The sequence below is a fragment of the Diceros bicornis genome, chromosome 5 (genome assembly GCF_020826845.1).
Source record: "Diceros bicornis minor isolate mBicDic1 chromosome 5, mDicBic1.mat.cur, whole genome shotgun sequence".
Lineage (NCBI taxonomy): Eukaryota > Metazoa > Chordata > Mammalia > Perissodactyla > Rhinocerotidae > Diceros > Diceros bicornis.
This window is the reverse complement of record NC_080744.1, coordinates 93432080-93451616: the sequence shown is the minus strand read 5'-3', so window position 1 is coordinate 93451616 and position 19537 is coordinate 93432080. Positions and strand designations below refer to the sequence as shown.

The window sequence follows — 19537 nt, the reverse complement described above, 5'->3', positions numbered from 1 at the left end:
CTGGAGAAGAGGAATGGGGTACCGTGGGATGAAAATGGGGGAAGATGGGCCCCCAAGCAAGCCTGAGTCAGACACTCTTGATTTGCTGTGTGACCTTGGGCAAGTCACTTAGTTCCTCTGAGACTCAAGTTTCCTCATCCCCATTGCAATAATGATATAAAATAGTCACCACCTAGGTTGCTGGTACTAAGCAGAACCATCCGTGGAACCACCTAGTATGGGCCTGGCAAGTGGGCTAAATGTTTGCTGCTATCATTTTATAAAGAAGGTACTTACATTTCCAGATGCTTGTAGGCATTATTCATTTTGTTATGTAACATTTAAATATTTATTTAGCAACTGGTAAGTGTCAGGCACGCCAGGCTGAACAAGCTAGTTGTGGTCTCTGCTTTCATGAGATTTCAGTCTTGTGGGAGGGACAAGTGTCAGGCTGTTATATAAGTGGTAGCTGTGTGCCCTTGGTTAGGGCCCTTAACCTGTCTGAGCCTGAGCTTCTGCTCTATAAAACAGGACTAATAATTATAGTATCTACTCACAGGACTGAGGACTGTTGTTACCGTCTCGTAGTATAAACAGTGACATAGTAAAGTTTATAAAGTAAAAGCTGTCACTCCTCAGCAATAGTTGCAGTTTAAAGGAGGCGTCAGTGTTCTTTGTGATCTTGGGAGAAAGGGTTGAATTCGGAGGCTAAGGGCCAAATGAGGGCTAAGGACTGTAGAGCTCTGGCCACAGAGGTGGAGAGGTCACAGCTGGGCCTTGAACCATGAGTAGGACTTGGGTAGAGAGAGGCAGGGAGAGAATATTATTCTGGATGTGGGAACTGCATAAGCAAAGACCTTGCAGGGGGACTTCCCAAGGTGCTTCAGGAACAGTGTGCAGGGATGGTGGTGTGGAGAGCTAGGACACACCTTGGCTGGGGCCAGGCTAAGAAGTCGAGTTTTATTTGCAAGGCGATGGGGAGCCAAATGGACTTTTGAGCAGATGTGACATAAAAAAAAAAAAAAAAAATGTAATGAATAACTAAAGGTCAACGTGATGATGTTTCAGGACTAGATTAGCCTGCACCAGCCTGAAGTAGTAAATGGCCTTGTAGTATTTTTATGGCTGTTTTTAAAAATTAACTTTTATTTGCGCAAATTACTTAACTAATAGCTCTCTCTCTAGAAATGGAAGCATTCCAGTGACAGCTGGACTCCCTGTAGCCTCCCCCCAGAGGTAACAGCTGTTGTTCAGTTGCCATGTGTCCTTCCAGACCTGGTCCCTGCATTCACATAAACACATGTGTCTTTAGAAAACACAGTATATGTGAGGTAACATTATGGCACATTGCCTGTAACTTGCTTTTTTTCATTCAACAGCATATCTTAGAGCGTGCCATGTCAGCACATATTTTGCTGACTCATGGTTAGTCGTAGGTGATTTAAATGTCCATTTTAATCATAGTGGATAATTTTAACTGGGAAAAAAAGTGAAATGGCAAGAGGTGCAGATAAACTTTCAATGATGAAATTACATCACTTTCTCCTCAGAACTTATTTTTTAAAATATTGGAGAAAATATGCCCAAGTTACCACTCTAACATTAGGATGAAGTAATAATTGACATTGAATAACGTTGGTCAAGGCAACTGTCGTTTAGTTTATTCTAGGTGCTATGAATTAGGAGAGGAAATTTTTAATTTGTCCGTAGCACAAAAAGAAGGTGGAATTGATAAATGATGGCCTTGATTTCAAACAGGCTTTCTTTGGAAAGAAGCAGTTATGATGCAAAATTTCATGACTTAGAAGGGTTTAAACCAAGGTAAAAAAAAAACTACTACTTTTTCCTAAGGGCATTTGGGACTTAGAAAACAGTCAATCCTACACTTTTTAGGTTGAAATAATGAGAAAACATTTATAATAAATCATCGTTTATTCATCCAAGGCTGCACAGTGCTATAAAAATCTTGACATATTGTACTATCGTGGAATTTATGTACATGTAATTGACAGTTGTAAACAAAGTTCATCAGGTTTCATATATATTTCTTTTCTTTCTTTTTTTTTTTTTTTGGTGAGGAAAATCAGCCCTGAGCTAACATCCGTGCCCATCTTCCTCTATTTTGTATGTGGGACACCACCACAGCATGGCTTCATGAGTGGTGTGTATGTCCACACACGGGATCCAAACCTCCGAACCCCAGGCCACCGAGGTGGAGCACACGAACTTAACCACTATGCCACCAGGCCAGCCCCTCATATATATTTCTTGATCTGGATTCTGAAGTTTCAGATTAATGTGCTGTTGACATTGAGCTCTCTGACTCAGCCCTTTTAACTGCTGAGTTAAAAGGCATGCTCACACCATACTCAGTCCCTTATTGACGTGCCTTTAGCACATTTGTAGTTTTTGCCAAATAGCACTGCCTTGTGCACAGGCAGCCAGATAGGAGTCGTGGAATGGCTTTGTGATCTCCAGGAAGGTTCCGAATATCCAGAGTTATTCCTCCTCTCTCCCCACTCACTACCCATTAGAGCCAGCCTGGAGGGATTTCCCATGAAAGGATTTGGTGAATGATGGGAATCTGCTGCCAGCACAGAGCCGTGCAATGCCCTTCCCTCTCCAGGAGAGCCTGGCTTCCAGGTTTGGGCTAGCCCCACAGCCCAGGCCTTAGACTGACTGTGGGGTGTCAGAGCATAAGTTCTGGAAGGTGTGGCCTAGGGCCTGTCTTGCTGTGGCCCCTGGCTCTTCACTGGGCCTCGTAGCCAGGCTCTAGGGCACAGGGGTACACTGTCTGACAGCCCCATTCAGTAGGGGGACAAAGTGGATCCCCCCATTGGGCCTCCAGTTAGCCCAGGGAGGCAGTGGGGTTTAATGGTTAGGAGGCCAGGCTGTGGAATCAGACAGGCTGGTTTAGAGTCCCAGCTCCACCCTTTGCCAGCTGTAAGAACTTACTCACCCTCAGTTTTCTCATCTATAAAGTGGGGATTCTGCTCTCCAGGGCAGTTGTTGGGGTAAAATGAGATAATGCATGACACAGTGCTGAGCACAGAGCTTGTGTCTGTAAGCCTTGCTTATAGCAAGTTCAGGGCAGCAGAATGAAGTGGGTGAAGGACTAGGCTGGGTTGTGAGTAAGGGGGCCGATATCTTCAGCCTTGGCCCTGGCAGAAGGGGATTCCTTCCTTCTCTGAGACTTAGTCCAGCACCGGGCTGTGGGCGTCCTTCCGTTCCCCTGCCCTCCATCTCCAGCCCTTCTCCTCCGTGGACCCAGCATGAGGGTCATCCTCAGCAGGCTCGCGGGTTCCTGTCCTGTAGCAAAGGGTCAGCAGAACTGGCGTGCAGAGGCTCCGGGAGAGCTCAGGTGCTGGAGCCAGGGCCAGCCAGCCCGGCCAGCTAGCAAATGGATGGGCGGAGCCAGCTGGTCCTGGTGGGCCAGGTCCTGGCCCAGCTGTTTGTCCAGTTTGCCTCCAGCCCTGGGACCCTCAAGCATGCCTCCTTCTGTGCTGAAACCTGCCCCCGGTGCTGGGCCAGCAAGGTAGGCCTGGGTCCTGCTCAGGGGCTTCCATGTGGGCCGTCTCTGCTGTCTTCCTCACGGGCTCGCCTGTTGCAAGGGCTCTCGCATGGACAGAAGTCATGCACTAAGGACGGTAAAGCAAAAAGAAGCCTGAGGCATTGATGGCAGCATGGAAGTGCCACACTGGCCCAGCACTGTCTACCCCTGAATTTCTTTAATGTAAGAGAAAATAAATCACCATCTGGTTTAAGTTATTGTCATTTGGGTGTGTGCTATGAGCAGCCAAACACAATTGCTGTCCACATAATAAAGAAGTTCCCAGGGTATCCTTGTCGACAGATGGGGCCACGTGAGCTGGATGACAGTTCAGGTAAGTGAATTCATAACAGATTCAGTGTTCCAACAGGTGAATGCATGGATGTTCACCTGGATGAAGGTCTCTGGTGATGTGCCACCAGCTCTATTCCCAGCCTTGTCATGGGCAGCATGACGATTTTGAATGAAGCTATGAACTGATCTAATTTGGGGTAAGATCCAAACCCAAGAAGTGAACTGGATAACAGCCAGGATCTAAAGAGGGGTCGGGGGAGGGCCGTAGGGGTGAAGGGGCATATGTGTGCGGTGAGGGATGGCAGCTAGACTTTTGGTGGTGAACATGATGCAATCTCTACAGAAGTTGAAAATATAATGATGTACGCTTGAAAATAAAAACAAATAAATAAAGAGGTCCTGACAGACTGGAAAAACCCATCAGATCTAAGAAGGTGGAATCAGCAGAGCCCCTGTACCCTCCCACTTCAGGGTCAGGAGGCATCATATGACCAGCAGCACATGTGGAAAGAGGATGGCAGGCATTGCCTTCCAGGCATCAAGGGCATGGAAACAAAGGTGATCGCATTCCCATCCACTAGAATCAGGTCTTCAACCAAGGAGGCGATGGTCTCTTGTTCCCCAGGCAGGGTGGGCCATGTACGTGGTCAGCTTGGGGGGCACAGTTCATGAGGGATGGAGACAAACCCTAGCTCAGGGGAGGGAGGTTGATGAGGGCGCTTGAAACCACATCATCAGAGAAATAGCTGAGGGACTTGGGGATGTTTTGTCCAAAAAGAAAAAAACTAGGGGATGTGATTGTTGCCTCCAGACACCCAGAGGAGAACACTCAAGGGAGAGTCTGAAGAACATTCTACGATCGGAGGGTCTGACTTGTGAGGGAGTGAGTGGCCTGTTCCTGGAGATGATCAAGAAGAGGCCAGACAGGCAGGAGCTGAAGTGGTTGGCTGTCATCACCTCTGTCAACACTGCCAAGCTCCATAGAACAAGGGGTTGGTCCAGAGGATCCCTGAGGTCCTTTCAGAGCTGAGGCCAAGAAACGGGGAGAGAACAGGAGCTGCTGCCTCAGGGCTCTGGGCCGTCTCAGGGCAAGGGAGCCACGGGAGCCTCCAGGGCGCCTGGGCTGGGCGAGTGCAGAGTGAGGCCTCACAGGTGCCCCCCCTCCTCGCTCTCGGGGACCTTCAGCTAAGCTTGCCAGTGTGGCACAGTCAGCTGTGAGGCAGGCAGTGACCGGGTCAGCATTCCTGTTACACAAGGGAGGAAGCTGAGGCCTCCACCCCTCATCCCCTGTTGGCTTCCCAGACTGCCCCAGACCACCAGTCAGCTGAGAAGGGCAGAGGTGCGCAGGCGGGCCCCCGCATGCGCTCCCTCAGCTCTGGCCCTGCTAGGGGCCAGGGGCTGGCAGTGACTCTGCTCAGCCCGCTCGTGGTGGCTCAGCACAGGTTCACCGTTTGTTGCCCCCATTCCTCCCCCGGGGGTTCTCCACCTGCTCTTTCTCCCTGGCCGGGCAGTGCGGGGCCCCGGGTGCAGGTCCAAGGGCTGGAGCCGGTAAAGGCCTGGCCTCTGCCCCATCACGCTTCTTCCCCTTCCTTCCCCTGGGGTCCCTTCCAGGCCTTGGGGGTGGTCAGGCTGCGTGGGGGCTGCAGGAGCGTGTGCTATTCTCATTACCAGCGGAGCAGGGCGGGCCAGCCCGGCCTCCCCCTTGGCCACTGTGGCTGCCTTCACACCTCCTCTCTGCCTGTTGATACAAGGCTGCCTCCTCCAGGGCAGAAGGTGTCGACTTGGGAACGAGGGCATGCAGGGGCCTCCAAAACAGCCGGGTAGTGGGCCCCCTCAGAAACCCCAGAACACACTTCTGGCATGGGGGTGGGAGGCTGCAGGTCCCCGCCCTGGGAGGCCCAGGGGAAAGGCAGGGCCCCTGTCCCTGGGATGGGGAGGGAGGACGTGAGGGAGGACAGGGACCTGCACAGGCCCCTCACTCCAGGAGCCCTGAGTCAGCCTCTCCAGGCCCAGGGGCTGGTACATGACTCTGGGCGTAGCCAGGGAAGCCCAATGATGAGGCCCTGCCGGGCAGAGCACCATCAGTGTCACTGGGAGGCCCAGAGACTGACAGCCACCAGGACAAGGTCACAGAGCAACCACTGGAACTGAAGCTCACCCTGACTGGGCCTCAGCCTGTCCTCGTCTTTGGAGCCCTTCTACATTGTGCGCTGCCCAGCGCTGGGCCTGCAGTAGTCTCTTCAGGGCCCAACTCCGTGACTTCTGGCCTGCTGTTCTCCCCGTGCTCATATGGGGAAACTGGGCCCAGAGAGGTCACTTCATTTGCCTAAGGTCCCATAGAGCCAGGATTTGAACCCACAAAGGCCATGCACCACACCATTGGGAAACACTGCCCTTGGGGAGCTGGTGAGTGGGAGACAGGAAAGAGGAACAAGTCATTGGGCTCTGAGTTTATGGTGGCCTGGTGTGCTGGGAGCCCACGGGCGACAGACGAGTGCTACCTGGCCAGTGATCAGGGTGGGCCCCAGGAGGCAGGGAGGAACCTGAAATTGTGGATTTTCTTCAAGTGGAGGAGGGGCATTCCTGGCAGAGGGGAAAGGTGGGAGTCCAGGTCCAGCAGTGGGGAAGCCTGGGGCTAGTTTGGGCAGTGCCAAGTGGGCTGGAGCCCGTGATGCAGGTGGGAGCAGTGGGAGAGGGTGTGGACCAGCAGGTGGGAGCGGGGTTGGGGTTGGAAAGTCCTGCTGAGGGAGGAGTTTGGACTCTTAGGGAGGCAATGAGATCCACAGAGATTCTGAGGGAGGAGAGGGGTTGGAAGGTGAAGAGCAGGAGGCAGGACACGGTCAGGAGACTGTATCACACCAGGGTGAGGGCTGACTGGAGCTGGGGCAGGGGCACCGGGAGGGGCTCAAGGAGCCCAGAGGAGAGGAAGTGGAGCAAGGTAGGGAGGACGTGGCCACTGTTGGCTGGGGCAGCACAGGAGGGGCTGGGGACCACAGGCATGTGGGGGCTCCCTAGCAGCTGCTGGGGGCATGAAGGTGGACCCACCGCTCTTCCTCCAACAAGAAAGCTGAGCCCAGGAGGCTGGCATGGAGGGGCCTGCAGAGGCTCCATGAGTGCCTGGTCCAGGCTCTGGAGCCCAGTAGGGGCACTCAGGCCTGGGGCCAGTCATGCCTGGGCTCAGTCCCCATCCGAGCCTCAGTCTCCTGGCTATGAAATGTGAGACCTTCCTAGGAGGATCAGGTGGAGTCCCATGTGATCAGTACGGGAGACTCCATAGTCCTGCCTGCCTGCCCTGCTAGAGAGAGACCATCTAAGGTCCTGCAGTTCTTGGGAAGGACCAAGGGAGAGAATGAGAGGTGCCCACTCCTGCGGCCCCAGGCTCTCCGCCTTAGCTCTGAAGGCCTCAGGGGCCTTGGGCCTACCTACTGGAATGCAAACAAGCTTGGGGGGGGGTTAGGGTTCTGCAAAGTCTTCCCTCCCTCCCTTCCTTCCTTCCCTCTCTTTCTTTTTTTAAAATTACCAAACCAATGAATGCTTGTTACAGAAAAGTGAGAAAATATAGACAATCAAAAAGAAGGGAATTTTAAATGCCCCCAGTTCCATCCACCTGGAGAGAACCATATTAACACGTTGGCCCACATCTCTGCATCCCTACAAATACATGAAAATGGAGGGAGAGTCATCAAGAGAGAGCATGTTGGGGTTTTTTTGTTTTTCCATTTTTTGAAGCTTCTGGTATATATATTTTCTTTTTTTAGCTTCATTGAGATATAATTCACACACCATACATTCACCTGTAAAGTGTAAAATTCAATAGTTTTTGTATTTTACATTTTTAAAAATTGTAGGAAAATATATATAACATAAAATTTGCCATCTTGATCATTTTTAAGTGTGCAACTTCAGTGGCATTAATTACATTCACAATGTTGTGCAGCCATCACCACTTCTATTTCCAAAACTTTTTCATCACCTCAAGTAGAAACTCTGTACCCATTAAGCAATAACTCCCCTTTACCCCCCTCCCCCAGCCCCTGGGACCTGTAATCTGCCTTCTGTCTGTATGAATTTGTCTATTTGAGGAACCTCATATAAATGTAATCGTGCAATATTTGTCTTTTGGTGTCTGGCTTATTTCACTTAGCATACTGTCCTCAAGGTTCATCTGTGGTGTAGCCTGTGTCAGAACTTCATTCCTTTCTATGGTTGGATAACCTTCCATCGCATTATATACCACGCTTTGTTTATTCATCCCTTGATGGACATTTCAGTTGTTTCCACCTTTTGGCTATTGTGCCTAATGCTGCTATGAACGTTGGCTTACGAAGATCTGTTCTGGTCCCTCCTTTCAATTCCTTTGTGTATACAGAGAGCATGTTGTTTTGTGACCAGCTTTTGACATATTAAGAACATTTTCCATCTCAGTAGATGTACTTCTGAAATGAGAGTTTTAAGGCATGCCTCGTACTCCACGGGGTGGGGCTAACAGTTTAGTTAGCAAGTTCCCTACTGTCCACTGAGAGGCCTTAGAGTGGTCCATATAGGTACATCCTTATACCTATAGTTTAAAAATTATTTTTAAATTGCACATGTAATATATGAATGTGATCTCCCTGTGAAAAATGTAAACATTACAGATGAGACTAAAGTCTCCTTTGATCACCGCTCAGAGCCCAGACCTGCCCCACATGCACACACACGAGATGAGACCTGAATGTGATTACAGATCTGGAGCGGACCCTGAGGTCTTTGTGCATTTACACACATGCATACAGCAGACCCTTACAAAATGCATGGTATCATTCGATGACTTTCTATGTCACGATGTTTTTTAGACTTTTGTTTTCTCATGTTTTGGTTATGTCAGTGGCATCATACGGAAGGGGTTTTTCTGCAACGTGGTGCTGTCACTCAGCAGTGTGTCTTCACTTGCACCTTTAATCTTTTCTAATCAGGATGAATTCCCGTCAGGGAACCCCCTGGGCGAAGGGCATGTTGAGCTATTCTGAAGCCTCAGGCCAGCCTTGGGAGCCCTGGAGGTGTGTTGTCGAGGAGGCTGACCTGGTTATGGGCAGCTCGTGCTAGCACACCTGGTGGACTCAGCCAGCCTGGCCGCCTGTGGGGCCTGGGCTGGGGCATAATCTCTAAGGGTAAAGAAAACTTCCTTGGCTCAGGCCAAGGGCTGGATCTTGGATTTCTCCTGATGGAGGATCCTCCAGAGCTGAGGACTGAGTTCATCCTATCCTCAGTCTTTGGCACAGAATCAGTACTGACCATGTAAGACCCTTCTCCTGTTTGATTTATTATCTGGTCAATTTAAGCTCTATCCCCTCCCCCTAGATGTTCTCCACTCTGTCCAGGGTTGTCCCTGTCCCCCAGCATCTGGCAAAGGAACCTGTGCCCAGAGGATCCTCAGCCCCCAGGTCCTGCCCGGTGTTCCAGCTCAGTCCTAGGAGCCCCCACTCTGCTTTTTATTGGGTCTGAAGTCAGATACCTCTGGGGAGGTGAGGCAGGGGTGCTCTCCTTCCCCTCCCCTTAGGAAGGAGAACTGGAGCTGGCTGAGGGCCTGAGCCACCCAGCAACTTGGCAGGGGCTCATCACGGTCCTGGCCGTGCAGTTGTGAGCGTCAGCGAGGGCAAGGGTGGGTTAGAAAGGGCCTGAAACCTGTGCATCCTACCTGGAGAGAGCTCCATGCTGTGCTTTCTGGAGGGGCTGGTGTTGGACACGCCCCAAGTTGGCAGCTGAGCTGGGCCTGCAAATCCTTATCAGGGAGTTGGCAAGGGCACAGAGCCTCAGGCATCCCCTGCCTAGAGTTTCCGTCAGCTTGTGATCTGTTTTCAACCTTTGTTCCCAGGGGTGTGTAGTGAAGGTGGGGAGACCTGGGCCCTGCTTTGCCCCTGCCCCCTGAGCCTGTCCCCCTTCTCCTCATTCGTCTGGGCTCCATCTTCCTCTGCCTCTCTGCACACAGATGCATGTTCTTCCCGGTGGACAGATGAGCAAATGGGTCCAGAGAGGGCAAGTGGCCTGTCTGGGGTCACACAGCCCATCACACTGGCGCTGAGCCATCTTTACCCACTTCTTAAGCCAGCCCCGGCATCTCTGACACATCTACTTAGCTCCCAGCACCCACCACCCCGACCCGGCACTGGCCATCGCCCCAGAAAAAAGGTCTCTGTCTGGTTGGAGGTAGATCTGTCCTGCTCCGGTCCCAGGATCCCAGGTGGCTGGGCGGCGCCCTCTGCTGGCTGTGGCTGGGAATTTGAGGACACTGGACACCCAGGCGTCAACCCTCTGGCCTGAGACGTGTGCCTTCTAACCAAGGCATGCAGCTTCCCAGGACATCCCAGCAGGCGGCCGGGAGTCCCTGCCCCATTTTACAGTTGACGAAGCCAAGGTGCCGTGTGACAAGTTCCCCCACGTTCACATGTCTGAATCTTTGCTTTGGGCTGGCTCAGCCCCTTTAACCCCTTTATGCCTCGGTTTCCCTACGTTTCAGTATAAGGCTTAGACCCTCCTCCACTTATCCAGCTGAAGCGAGGGAGCATCAGTGTGACACCCCTAAGGAGAGGGGCGCTATCTACTCACCCTGCATTCTCAGCCTGGCTCTCAGAACTACGGAGATTCTGGCACTTCCTCGCAAGCCTTTCCCAGAATCCGCCAAATCTCTCTCCTTTCTTCCCACCCCCTCCCTCCTCGTCACCCCTCTGCCTCCTGTGACTTCCACTGGCTGCGCATCCAGCTGATCCATGACCAAGATAATCAGATTATCGTGGGTCCAGAATAATCTATTCCATATGGCTTGCCAACTCGGTGGCTCCTGGAGCTAAAGGTGTGAGGAGAGGGGGTGATCTCAGTTGGAAGAGGCTCCCTGGGAGCCTCGGGGGCCTTAGCTGGGAGGCTGATGGGGAAGGAGGGAAGTGGAGAACAGGTTGGGAGCCTTCCTGCTAGGCCCTCTGACTGCCCTGGGCTCCAGGTGGCCAGAGCCCCCTCTCCAGACCAAGCACGGCCTCATCTATCCGAGACCCAAGGGGACTTAGGATCTGGGGCGGGAGGCTGGGCACTCCCTCGTGCCTTTTCCACTCTCTGGATTGGGGGGTGGGTTCATTATAGGGCACTGCTTCTCAACAGTGGCCAAGCTTCATAATGCTGGGGAGATTTTACCTTTCATAGCCAGATTCTCTGGCTCCATCCTCGAGCGATTCTGGTTCAGCAGGTCCAGGTGGGTCTGGAACACTTTTCTTTGACACCCCCACAGGTCCCTGTGGCTGTAGCAAGGTTTCATGGGGTTCCGGGGCATCGCCCCCACCCTGCACCTCACTCTTGGGGCAGCCCTCCAGGAGGAAAGGAGCCCCTCGGGTCCTCCAGAGGAGACGGGGGAGGGGGTGGGGAGGACAGAACACAGGCTTGGGCCCCAGACAGAGCCAAACAGACCCCAGGTCTGCTCCTACTAGCTCTGTGATGTAGAACAACCTCTCTGTACCTCCACTTCCTCATCTACAAACGACAGTGACACTCATGTCACAGCGTAGTTGTAAGCTGTGACCCGGCCAAGCCCCAGCACAGTGCCAGGCCCCAAGCGACAGCAGCCAGCAGGTATGCAGCGCTGCGGGAAGCACGGTCTGTGCAGTGTGATTTGGTCCTCATGATGTCAGCACAGTAGGTGTTGCTCACCCCGAGGCTTGGAAGCAGAAGCTGGGACCCAGAGATGGAGAACGAGTTACCCACATGACACAGGTGGTACGTGGCAGGACAGGGATTCCATCTTAACCCACATTGGCCACACTCCTGAGGGGTGTCCCAGGCTGTCTAAAGGTGGGGGCGTCATAGATAACAATCGCTCCCCTGAAAGGGCTTGCCTCTCAGCCTGGTGCCGAGGTGTGGCGGGGAGATCCCTGGTGGTAGGGGACACCCAAATTAGGAGCTTTCCAGGAGATGTGCCTGTTGATGCTAAGCAGGCTGGCAGTAGGAAAGGAGCTGCTTCCTTCTCCTGGGGCCTCTGGCTCCGGCGGGGACAGGATTAGGGCCTGTGAGGGGAGTATTTACATAGCACCTTTGATTAGCACTCCCATGTCAGAGGGGCTGGCCGGGAAATGAGGGCATTGAGGCTGGAAGGCGGGAGGGGGCAGTGCCCAGGACCCAGGCTTGGCCTGAGGAAGCCAGCTGGATCCTAGCAGGAAGGCTGAGACTCAGGCCCCAGCCTGAGAGGGTGCCGTCCTGTCCTGCCTGCCCCCACCCGGGGCCAAGGACTCCAACCGAACTCTCACCTCTGCTCGGTGGGGCTACCCCAAGGCCTCATTTCCCAGCCTTACACATTGGCAGACTCAGGCAGGCTCAGGCCAGGGGAGCCGGAGCCACTGGCCCCGGCACTTGTCAAAACACAGGCCCCAGAGGTGTGAAGTCCTCACCCCAGCAGGAGGGTGTGTGGGCCCTGCTGCCCGGAGAACTCATTAACTCAGCGGCTCCCAAATGAAGCCACCGAGAGGCTAGTGATAAGGAGATCAAAGGCAAGAGGCATGGAGGACGGGAAAGGGGAGGCCGGCAAAGGGGAGGCCAGCTGACAGAGTGGTAGCGCCCAGGCTCCAGGCTGGGGGTCCCTCCTCTGCCCCCACCTTGCTCCATCAGGCCCACGGACCAGAGCCTTTGCACAAACTGGGCCCAGAGACCCCAGGGGCAACAGGAGAGGCAACTCCCATGTGGCACCTCCAATTTGTCAGCCTTTGAAGACCCCAAGGTTGGGGTTGGGGGTGGAATCCTCCCATCTGCCCCGCCTCTCTTATGCCATTTTTGTGGGTTCTTTGCCTCCACACTCGCCCCCTGCATCTTTTTAACCCTCTCTCAGCCCTGACACCAGAGATCCTCCTGTCATGTGCGGCTCATGTGTCGCTCTCCTGCTCCAGATCTCTCAGTGGCTCCCGTGTGAGTGCCCAATGAATGTCACCATTAGGTCCCAGACCTGAGAATCCTCAGAGGCCAGAGCTGTGTTTTCAGGATAAACAGTCGGGCTCCCACACATCTTGCCTCTTGTCCAAAAAATGTCTAGTTGATTTTGTACTTAATAAAATAAGAACTCATTTCAGAGCATTGTTACCAACAAACCAGTATTGGCGGCTTCCTCTGGAGGGGGAACTGGAGGCAGGATGGTAAAGAGATTTGTTATACCTTCTGTACTGGTTGACTTTTTGACTTTTTAACCACGTGCATGTATTATATTTTCAAATAAATAAAGATACGACAATAAAACAAAAGGGTGGCTGATTGCCTAGGAGTTTTTGGTGATTTTGAGTTTTCTCAATTAATTAGCTACAAAGTGGAAATCAGAATCACGCAAGAATTGGAAGATTTTTTGACATTCAGAAGGCTGGCAACAGAGCGTCCAGAGCGCTGAGATCCCGCCCTCCTGCCTGTCCAGCCTTTACCTTGCATTCCCTCTCGCTTGGGTGCACAACACACTCTACCCATTCCTGACCGTTTGTTCCCTCGGGTCCAATGGGATCAAAGGGGCCCAAGTCACTGGGCTCAATGCCAGGTTCTGGGCTTGGATCTGGAGCCCCAGGAAGCCCTCCATCGGCCAAGGTCCAGAAGGGGCAGACCCTGCTGACAGCTGCAAGCTGAGGAGGGCCGTCCTGGCCAGGCTCTCCTTGGGAGTAGATGGGTCCTACAGCATGTGCCCAGGGAGTGGGTTCCTCCCCTTCTCCTCAAGGGTGGGTTGGCACTGCCTCTCCTGGATGTGATGGTGGGCATAAGCATTCCGGGGTGCTGGGACAGACTGTGGAGGAGGGGGTATAGAAGGTGTTAGAGGAGGCCAAGGGCAGTAAAAGATAAAAGAGACAAGGGGAGGAGGCGGTGGTGCCCAGGGAGAAGGTACCAAGCCACTTGGCCTTCTTGGCTGCAAACCAGCTCAGCCATCAGTCTCACAGGGCTGGAAGCCATGGGGGATGCAAAACATTAGACCCACGGCACTGAAAGAGACCCTAGATACCACTTCTCTTGAAGACATGCTGCCAGACACCAGGTACTTCAGTCTGGCTGGAGAACAGACATTCATGCATGAAGTAGCGATTATGACAAGGTGCAAACTCACACCCCTGAGGAGTCAGGCAGACAGTGTAGATTCTCTGAGATTTCCTATGTGGACAACCATGTTGTCTGAAATGAGACAGTCTTATTTCTTCGTTTTCAATCTGTATGCCTTTTAGTTCTCTTTCCTTAGTGCACAAGCTAGACCCTCTAGCATAATGTTGAATAGGCATGGGTGGGAGCAGACATCCTCGCCTTGCTCTCTGTGTCCGGAGAAAGCTCTCAGTCTTTCGCTATTTAGTATGATGTTAGCTGTAGGCTCTTTGTAGATGCCTTTTATCAGGTTGAGAAAGTTCCCTTCTATTCCTAGTTTCCTGAAAATTTTTATCATGAAATTGTGTTGAAATTTGTTAAATGCTTTTTCTGTGTCGTTTCCACTCAGATTTCTTTGGCACAGCCCATTATACCTGCCCCAAAGTGCAGAATATTGGCTAGAGGCCAGTGTTGGCAGCTGTGGCAACAGGCCAAGCCCTTGATCCCACCAGGCTGAGGATGTCCTGGGGGGCAGCAGGCTTCCCCCTCGGCTCAGATGGTCCAGCAACCTGACCAGATTCGGCCAGCTTGTTGGATTTTCCTGGGATAGCTTCCTCATAATGTCCTGCCTGCCCACCAGGGAAGGGCGCATCCAGGACCAGACTGCTTCAGAGGAGGAACAGATTACTGCTCCTCTCACCTCCAGCGCTAATCAGGGCCCCACTCCCGGTCCCCAAATAATTCTACAGACCTGGCTGCAGCATGCTCCGAGGTTCCCATTATACACATTGGAAACAAAGATGCAAGAAAATTTAAGAATTTGCTTAAGGTCCCCAGCAGGTGAAGGGAGCCCCAAACCTAGGTCCTGGACTTCCAGCTCCCTGACCTCGCTTCCTTTAACCTGCAGAGCTGGCCGGGCACCCCCGGGCAGCGCTGGTCCGAGGCGCAGGCAGGAGGCCCAAGTGGCTGGGTCAGGTGCCCACGCGAGGGTCCAGGTGGGGCCGACCTGGCGCAGCCAACGGGCAGGCACCTTCGCCCCCCGTCGGTTCAAAGGGTCAGGCTCCGCCCCCTCCAGGCCCCGAGCCCGCTTTGAAGTGCTGATGCGGCCTGGAAGGGGCCACTTGACACCTCGGGGTCGGGATAAAGCCGTCGCCGGTCGCCGGCCGCCGGCCCCCAGACACGCCGCCGCTGCCATGGCCCAGTCCCTGTGCCCGCCGCTCTCCGAGGCCTGGATGCTCTCCGCGGGCTGGGGCCCTGCCCGGCCGCCGCCGGCCTCCGACGGGGACTGCGGCTGCTCCCCCGCCTCGTCCCCGGACACCTGGGGCAGCGCCCTGGGCGGCAGCCCCGAGCCAAGGCCTGGGCGGCCCGCACCCCCGGCCCCTCGCGCCCCGACCGCCGGGAGGCGCAGCGCCCGTGGCAGCCGTCTGGGCAGCGGGCAGAGGCAGAACGCCAGCGAGCGCGAGAAGCTGCGCATGCGCACGCTCGCCCGCGCGCTGCACGAGCTGCGCGGCTTTCTGCCGCCGTCCGTGGCGCCCGCCGGCCAGAGCCTGACCAAGATCGAGACGCTGAGGCTGGCCATCCGCTACATCGGCCACCTGTCGGCCGTGCTGGGCCTCAGCGAGGAGAGCCTGCAGCGCCGGCGCCGGCGGCACAGCGACGCGCCGCTCCCTCGGGGCTGCCCGCTCTGCCCCGACGGCGGCACCGCGCAGGCGCAGACGCAGGCGTGCGGCCCGGGCCTGGGCTCAGCTGCCGGGGCCGCGGCGTCTTGGGGATCCCCGCCAGCCTGCCCCGAGGCCCCGGCGGCGCCGGAGCTGTGCAACCTGCCGGTGCGCTACAACGAGGAGGTGTACCCAGAAGGGCTGGCGATGGAGCTGGGTCCCTCGTCTCCGGTTAGTACCTCCTGCCGCGCGCAGACCCCCCCTCCCGGTGCCGTGGTGGATGGCGCCACGCCACCTACTGTCCGCGCCCCCGGCAGACAGCACCCCTGCGGGGACCAGCCACCCTGCCTCCCCCCTCCCCCCACCGCAGCCCAGCTTCGCCTGCCCGCTCACGGGAGCAACGTAGCTGGTGTGCCCCGGCGAGGGCAGGGAGAGGACGCGCAAGGGGACAGGGTCTCGTTCCCCGCCAAAGCCCTCCTGAGAGTGGAGCCCACGACCGCGGACGTCCGGGCTCCGCGGCCAACGCTGAGGGCCACGCTGTTCCCTCTCTCCCCGCAGCTCTTTCCCGGCGACGTGCTGGCCCTGCTGGAGACCTGGATGCCCCTCTCGCCCCTGGAGTGGTCGCCAGCCTGAGTGGTTGAAGTGACGACAGCTGGCGCCCTGGCCGTGAGCCCCGAGGCCTTCTTGGCCTCAGCTTCGAAGTGGTCCCTCGCCAGACTCCCTCTCCTCGAGGAGGGCCCCGGCTATACTGGCATGGGCATTCCTGAGAGTGACAGCCTGTCCCCACCCAGGACGGCCCTCCCTAGTTTCTTGTGTCGGGGCAGCCCATAGCGTACACACTTAGAGGCAGGCAGCAGGCTCTGCCTAGTGTGTATTTATTTATTTGTGAATAAACTGTGCTGGTGTAGGTTGGCAATTTCTTCTTCCTCTTCATGGACATAGTGCTCCCTCCCCCTCCTCCAAAGAAGAACATAAGAGAGTTGGGAGGGTTTCTTGCAATTTCAGCCCCCAAAGCACACAGGCTCAGACCCCTTCCTCCCTGCCTTCAACCCTGGCTTAGCATCTCCTATTCCACATGGGTCAGCCTTGAAGGGGGGAGGCTCTCCAGATGAGAAAGTGGCAACTAGTGGAGTCTGTCCATCTTTTCTTTGGACTTGGTGGGCAGCTGGATAAAACCAAAGAATCTGTAGAAAATACATTTTCCATTAGCAAGTACTTATTGTGCATCAAGTCCTTTACACATTTTATATCCAAATAACCATTTTACAGAACAGTAAACCAAGAATCAGCACTCAGGCCCAGATATGACTTCAGAATCTGAGGCCTCAGCCCTGGTGGGATTTTGCCAGCTCCGTTCATTCTGGCCTGGGAGACACCGGCTCCAAAGGCTCATTTCCTGTGTCTGGCGTCCTTACTCCCCTTGTGCTGGAGCATCTTGGCCTGGACCTGGGATTTTTCCCATCTCCCTTCAGTCTGGTTTCTCTCCCATGTGGTTAAGGGACATAAGACCAGTGGATCAGTCCTGAGGTTATGTAACTGTGACCTCACAGAGGCCTGGCTAGGTAAGATGACAGGCTCATCTGGTTGCATCCAAATCCACACAGCTGACCTGGACCGCTGCCACACTCCTGTCTACACTGGCTGGATTCAGATTAGGAAGGTGCTGCACGGGGAAGAGGGGAGCCTTGAGCCCAGAAGGAGCCTGGCCTGGGTCGGGGGGGTCTGGTGAGCAGTCAAGCCTGGGGATGAGGGTGGGCAAGGGGGTGTAGCCTCTCTGCCCAAGGGTCCCTCACCCTCTATGGATACCCAGTTCTCCCTCTGCCTCCCTAAAGCGTCTTTGAAACACAGACCTTGGTATCTGTCTTTACTGAGATGTAATTTACATATTATAAAATTCACCCTTTTAAAGGTTATAATTCAATGGTTTTAGTATATTCATAGAGTTATGCAACTATCACCACTATCTAATTTTAGAACATTTTCATCACCCCCAAAAAGAACCCTGTATTTTTTAGCCATCATTCCCCATTATTCCACTCCCCACCCCCACCCCAGCCCACTAATCTACTTTCTCTGTAGACTTGCTTGTTCTGGACATTTTGTACAAATGGAATCATACAATATGAGGCCTTTTCTATCTGGCTTCTTTCACTCAGCATAACGTTTTCAGGGTTCACCCACTTTGTCTTGCGTATCAGTACTTCATTTCTTTTTATTGCCCAGTACTGTTCCATCGTATGGACATACCACACAGTTTACCTGTTTATTCACTGATATTGGTAGGCGTGTTTTGAAACCACCTCAGAGATCATTTCCAGTGCTTGGGCCCTGGCCAGGAGGGGAATAATTCGGAGTGGGGTGGGGTCACTGCTGTGTAATTCAGGAGTCCAGGCGTACCCTGGCCAGCATCTGGCTGCAGAGAGTAGGATCCAAAAGCAGAGGCCCTGCAGCGGGGCAGGACCTCACACCTTCGCTGATCACCGCCTTCTCCCGCATCTCCACCCCCATCTCGCTCTCCCCTCCCAGGACCCTAACTGGAGCAGAGCGGGAAGTCTTTTCCAGGAGCCTACCTAGTTTAGAAAGTCTGTTTGCATGGCAAAGGCCCCGTGGTTTAGGATGGGGAATTAAAGTTATTAGCAAGTCTTTTCACTGATAAGTGGGGCTCATTGGCCAGCCCCTTCCCCTGCGGAGGGCCTCTCCTCCCTCTCAGAGCCCAGGAGGGGCCCACTGTTTATTAGCACCTGGGTGTGAATTTTCATTAACACGTCCCTGCTAATAAGACAGAGGATTGGAGATGGGTTGCCTCCCACCGCTCCCGCACCCCACCCGCTTCCTGGCCCAGCCCCACTCGCACCCGGAGGAAACCCTGCGTCCCCACTTAGAGAGACGAGGACAGTAACCAGCGTCCGGGTAGGTGAGTCCTGGGCACGTGCGCTCTCAGTTCTCAGCTAACCTGTGAGGTAACCCCAGTTAACGGGGCCACCTTAAGGATGGGAAAGTTAAGAGGCTAACTAATGTGCCCGTACAGATGTTCAGTAGCAGCGCTGGGATTGGGCCCCAGCTGTGACTCCAGAGCCTGTGTGCTCACCCGCGGGTGCACTGCCTTTTTGACAGCTGAACACCAGCCTGTTTCACGGACAGAGGGTATGGGGTAGCACACCTCATCGGGGGCCTGGCAGGGTGCCCTGGGCTGGGGCGGTCTGAGCCTCGCCTGCTGGAATGTGGGAGTGTGAGGACGGCATCAGCACGGGGCACCGACCGGGGCCAGCCTGTGGGTCCGCCCGTGATCTGCTCGCTGCTGGTCAACAGGGCTGCCCTCCCTTCCCGCAGAGCTGCTTTCACAGCCTGATGGTCAGAACGCACGTGCTGGAGAAACAGATCTGGAGCAGCTACTTTGGGCCAGACTCAGCTTAGGGCTTTCAATTCACCATCTAATTTCAAGTCACTTTAGCCCCAGAGCCGCAGGAGAGGTGGGCAGGTGTGTGCTTGTGGTTATGTTGCAGATCAAGACAGAAAAAGGTCAAGGAGTTTTCCACAAAGTTAGTGGCTATTAGGGTGGGGACAACGGTGGGTGGTAGTGACAAGTCCCGTCTTTGGAATAGCCCAGGCAGGTAACTGAGTGCATGCTGGAGGGCGTAAAATAAAGCTCCTAACGCACATGGGCCACGGGTGCTGCTGCCAGCAGGGAACCTGCTTCTGCTCACTGACCACACATGGTGTCCCGCTGAGACAGCTGTCCTGTGTAGATGCTGATGCTGCACGGGCCAATGTTTTAAGGAGGGGCCGCTAAGCTGATCATTCTATACTCAAGGACATGCTACATGTGTCACAATATGAACCCAGGGGCAGAGGAAGCAGGCGGTGGTCATGAGTCGCCTGTATCTGCAAATGGCAGACTGTTCTGGGAGCAGGGCCGGAGAGCTGGGCTCGGCCTTGGGTGGGCAGTGCATCTGGAGGAGGGCCAAGCCCAGATGTCCCTCTGGCCGAGTGTTCCTAAATCAACAGG

The 19537-nt window shown here is 54.4% G+C and overlaps 1 protein-coding gene across 1 annotated transcript; it reads left to right on the top strand.

Annotated features, from left to right (window-relative positions):
• The first annotated feature begins 15066 nt into the window (after positions 1-15066).
• MESP1 (mesoderm posterior bHLH transcription factor 1) lies at positions 15067-16447 on the top strand. The gene is made up of 2 exons (XM_058540485.1): positions 15067-15762; positions 16090-16447. The coding sequence occupies exons 1-2, from the start codon at positions 15067-15069 to the stop codon at positions 16162-16164; spliced, it is 771 nt and encodes a 256-aa protein (XP_058396468.1). The 3' UTR covers positions 16165-16447.
• Positions 16448-19537: the final 3090 nt, after the last annotated feature.